We start from the raw sequence: 3,951 nt of genomic DNA, 5'->3' as shown, positions 1-3,951 counted from the left end.
TAAATCATAAGAAGAATGGCATCTACGCTAATTTAAGTGTCTTTGTTTATCCCGAGGTCTTCCCGCAGCCTGCCGGATCCAGGCCGTATCCAGATCTGACGAAGGACCTTCGCCTGGACCCGATGACAATGCAGTGCTGAAGTGCCAACTAGTCTCTCCCTATGGAGGATCACTTTACCACTCTACAGATAAAGCGTTGTCGGGAAAATTTGTTTCGCGCACCTACCCCGAAGTGACAAAATAAAATAAAATTCTGTATCAAAATGTATAAGGAAAGACCAGTACTTTGTTTAGGCTTGGTTTGTAGGGAATTACAAACCTGCGCACATATATTCAAACGCACATAACTATAGAACCAATTCTTAATGCGCATGTGAACGCCATCAGAGTTTCTCACAGGTTCGCATTTAAAGTCTGTGTAGAGAGAATGGTGTCGTCTTAGCGGCCCCTAATTTAATAACAAATGATTGTTGCGATGGAAGCGAATCAATCAAAACTAACTTTAGCTGGAAAATAACTTTATTAAAGAACCGCTATAAAGCCAAAACAATCTCTGTTACCTTAAATTATACGTTTATCTCTGTAAAGCTGCTTTGAAACAATCTACATTGTTAAAAGCGCTATATAAATGAAGATGACTCGACTTTCACTTGGTCTACACTATCACACTAAAATGCATTTGAGTGTGTTGAGAGTTATAATGTTATTCTATGTGTTTGTTTGTCTGTATGAGACTAGCAGTAAGCTAGATGAACATTAGAATAACATACTGATCATATTCTAACATTTCATCATGTTGAGCTATATTGATTCATTTTATGTACATTTGCTCACCTGTCTAATAAAGTACATGCAAGACGTCTCTGTCAAGTCGAAGTTTGTCACGGACGTGGAGCTCTCGGCATCTCGAAAACACCACGCTGATATTGATCCTCGTTTTAGTTCTCCTTTTGTCCCAAAGTCTGCTTGCCATGGTCCATAATGTTTGAACGAAACAACTCCATGAGCTAGACGTAACGCAGTTGTCACCATGGTTACTATGGCAGTCTACGAGCGGAAACCAGGGATAACGCGGATATTACGTCATTGACAGGCGACAAGTGAACATGGACGAGCCATTATTTAAAATTGGAATTTCTCTGAAACTCACTTTGCAAGTTATTTTTGGTTATTTTATTACAAAAATCGTACATATTGTAGCTTTAAACACCTTACAAAAAAACACATTTTAAAATCTTTTTTTTTTTTGCATTTTGATTCCCTGTTAACTGTAGTAAGAAACTGTCAGAATAATATACCCATTTGTTGACATTTAGCGAAGAAACCTTATAATTTAGAAAATAAAATCTTATGTCAGAGGTTATGTCTACCTTCAACAATAAGGGTGTCCTCCCTTGAGATGTAGCCACACCCTCCAGTGTCATATTGCATCAACCAAAACCATTTTATCATTGAAAGAAATAGTGTATCTTTAATTAAAGGCCATTGTCATGCTCTTAAAGTGTTAACCCACTGAGCACAGTAAATCAAACTAAACGGCCCACTTTACCAGCATTCACCCTACATTTAAGAGTGCATTTACTATTGGAAGCTATGGCCAAAAAGCCTCTGAAAAGACCAAGAAAAAAAACAAAAACAAAAAACCATGGGAATGTTCATGTTATGAAATATACTTTAATGTAGGACACATACAAAGAATACACAAGGAAAATCATGATTATCCTATTTGAATCTGCCCTTCCACCATATCCGACCCCCTCATCTTTGACTCTCACTTCCTTCCTCCACATGTTTTCTTGGGGAGCACTTCAGTCTTCTGCCACAGACTTGGAGTAGTAATACCAATCACACCCAAAGCAATTATCCGTCCAGCACTCTCCTCATCTGAATCCATTCCCAGATCATCCTCCTTCTCATGAACCACCACCGCACGTCCCAGAATGGAATAAGGGCCAAAGAGCTTGCCGTCTGGAAGCGTCAGGAACTGCCTTATAACTCCTTGCTCGGAAGCAAAGTTGCCCAGGTCTCCAGGATGATGAGGGTGGTCAACGCCGTTTGGATTATAATGAGGACCAACAGTGATGCTGCCTTGACTGAGGTCTCCATACTGATGGATGTGCATGGCACGCTCTTGATGATCGTTGGCAGGCAAACCACGGAGGTTGATTTTCACTTCTAAATCTCCATTGGGGAAGAGCTGCTTGAAGAGGATTTGCCCAAAGATCTTTGGCTGGTTACGTGGCAAATTGGGGCTGGGAGTTACTTCACAAGTGGCATAGATTGTGTTGTCGAACTCCACGACTTCCGGCTGTGGAGCTTGGGCAGGCAAACAAACTGGATTTTTGGAGAACTCTCCTCCTTGTATATGCAGCACCAGCAATATCAGAGGGAATATTAGGATGATTTTCTCCATGTTGATCTTTAAAGCCTACAATGAAGAGTGGATTCAGTGAAATCATGCCATTTGGTTTAAGAATGTAATATTTTTGATAAAAGGTCAAAGCTTTGTTGCAGGGAGCTTTGAGAATGGAAGTTGCATTAGGTAAAATAGCACAACCAGATTAGTTTGCAACAGAAAACCATATCCCAGACAGCAACATAGTGTCGGCCCAGATCCGGCCCACATCTGGGCAGTGTGTAATCCATGTGTACCAGATGTGGGCCAGATCTGGGCCGACACCATGTTGCTGTCTGGAAAACCCTTTAATTTTGGAATTGCTATGTACCCTTGTGGAAAAAAAAAAGTGCTTATTGGTATTGGATGTGTACCTGTAGTATCTTTAAAGTACAATAATTATTAAAAAAAACCTGTAGGTCCACTTGCAAATAATAACACTGATGAATTATAAAAAGCCAATTAAGTGTACACACCGTACACTTTCATAAGTGTCACACCTGCCAGCCAAAGTGCCTATGATATATACACACACAAACATTAACAAACCAATGACATACAGGTGGATGTAATCACACTAAAATGAGTCCAGGCAAAGGTTTATGGAAATGGTCTAGGGAGAAGTGCCCTCTGGTGGCTATCATAGCGCTTCTGCTGGCAGGAGTGACATGAAGTACATCATGTAAACTTTAAGAAAAGTAATGTCAAACTAAGAGTTTTGCTTTAAAGTACATTATGTTTTAAAAATCTTTTTGTGCTTTAAAGAAGTACACTTCATTTGATCTGTTGTAGCCTACATGTTATTCAATATTAAATCTAAAGTTAATATTTTCTGATTCTGATATTTTTCACAAGGACAGGTAAAATAAAAGACAATATCTATACTTTTGCTTAAACTAACTTTTTTTAGTTGTACTAAATCAAGTCAGTTGATGGAGGAAATGGAATGGAGAAAAAAACACAAGCCTAAAACAGCAAAGGTGCATCACCGTATAGCTGAAAAGTTGTCCTCAATCCGTGTGGAGCCTGAATATTGCAGTCACAAAAATACTACAACGCTTAATCCGTGTGCAGTCCTGACCTGGGGTTGAGAGAATGTTCCTTTGCAATCACACTTTTGGCTGCTCTTTTAGGAACTCATGTTGAGCTAAGTTAACCATGATAGTCTGTTAGTCACTAATTAAGTTCACCTGTGTTTCATTTAGCTCCCTTTGTTTGCCTGTTTATATATAGCACTCAGTTTATTCAGTTCTTTGTCTTGCATTGCACAATGTGTTCTCCAGTGTAGATTAACTCCATTGTTTTGTGTTTATTAAAAGAAGTACTGCTATAGATTCCTCTTCTCTTCATTTGGTGGCTCATTTGTGACTCATTAATTCTTAGTGTACAATTCCACTTGACGTTCATGCTTGACACCACTTCTTATAGCAGATATTCATCTCACATAAGTGAATAGCTGACAGTTCTTCTTTTTCAAGAAACCATTTCTACAGACTCTGATGTACAGTACCAAGCCTATATTACACATGCAATTGGACTGTTATTTAATTGTCTTT

The 3,951-nt window shown here is 39.0% G+C and overlaps 1 protein-coding gene across 2 annotated transcripts; it reads right to left on the bottom strand.

Moving 5' to 3' along the window:
• Positions 1–1,694: 1,694 nt before the first annotated feature.
• Positions 1,695–3,530, bottom strand: LOC307160857 (extracellular superoxide dismutase [Cu-Zn]-like). Of its 2 annotated transcripts, none has more exons than XM_079875147.1 (2): positions 2,770–2,794; positions 1,695–2,428 (listed from the first exon to the last, which is right to left on the bottom strand). In XM_079875147.1, exon 2 carries the CDS (start codon positions 2,411–2,413, stop codon positions 1,772–1,774), a length of 642 nt encoding a protein of 213 aa, XP_079731273.1. In that variant the 5' UTR covers positions 2,414–2,428; positions 2,770–2,794; the 3' UTR covers positions 1,695–1,771. The 2 variants fall into 2 exon arrangements, with proteins under 2 accessions (XP_079731273.1, XP_079731272.1); XM_079875146.1 differs by lacking the exon at positions 2,770–2,794 and adding an exon at positions 3,385–3,530 and having other exon boundaries at positions 1,698–2,428.
• Positions 3,531–3,951: the final 421 nt, after the last annotated feature.

The sequence above is a fragment of the Squalius cephalus genome, assembly GCF_949319135.1.
Source record: "Squalius cephalus genome assembly, chromosome: 7".
In the NCBI taxonomy this organism is placed as follows: Eukaryota; Metazoa; Chordata; class Actinopteri; order Cypriniformes; family Leuciscidae; genus Squalius; species Squalius cephalus.
Note: the sequence above shows the minus strand (reverse complement) of the source record. Positions and strands in the feature narration are given on the sequence as shown.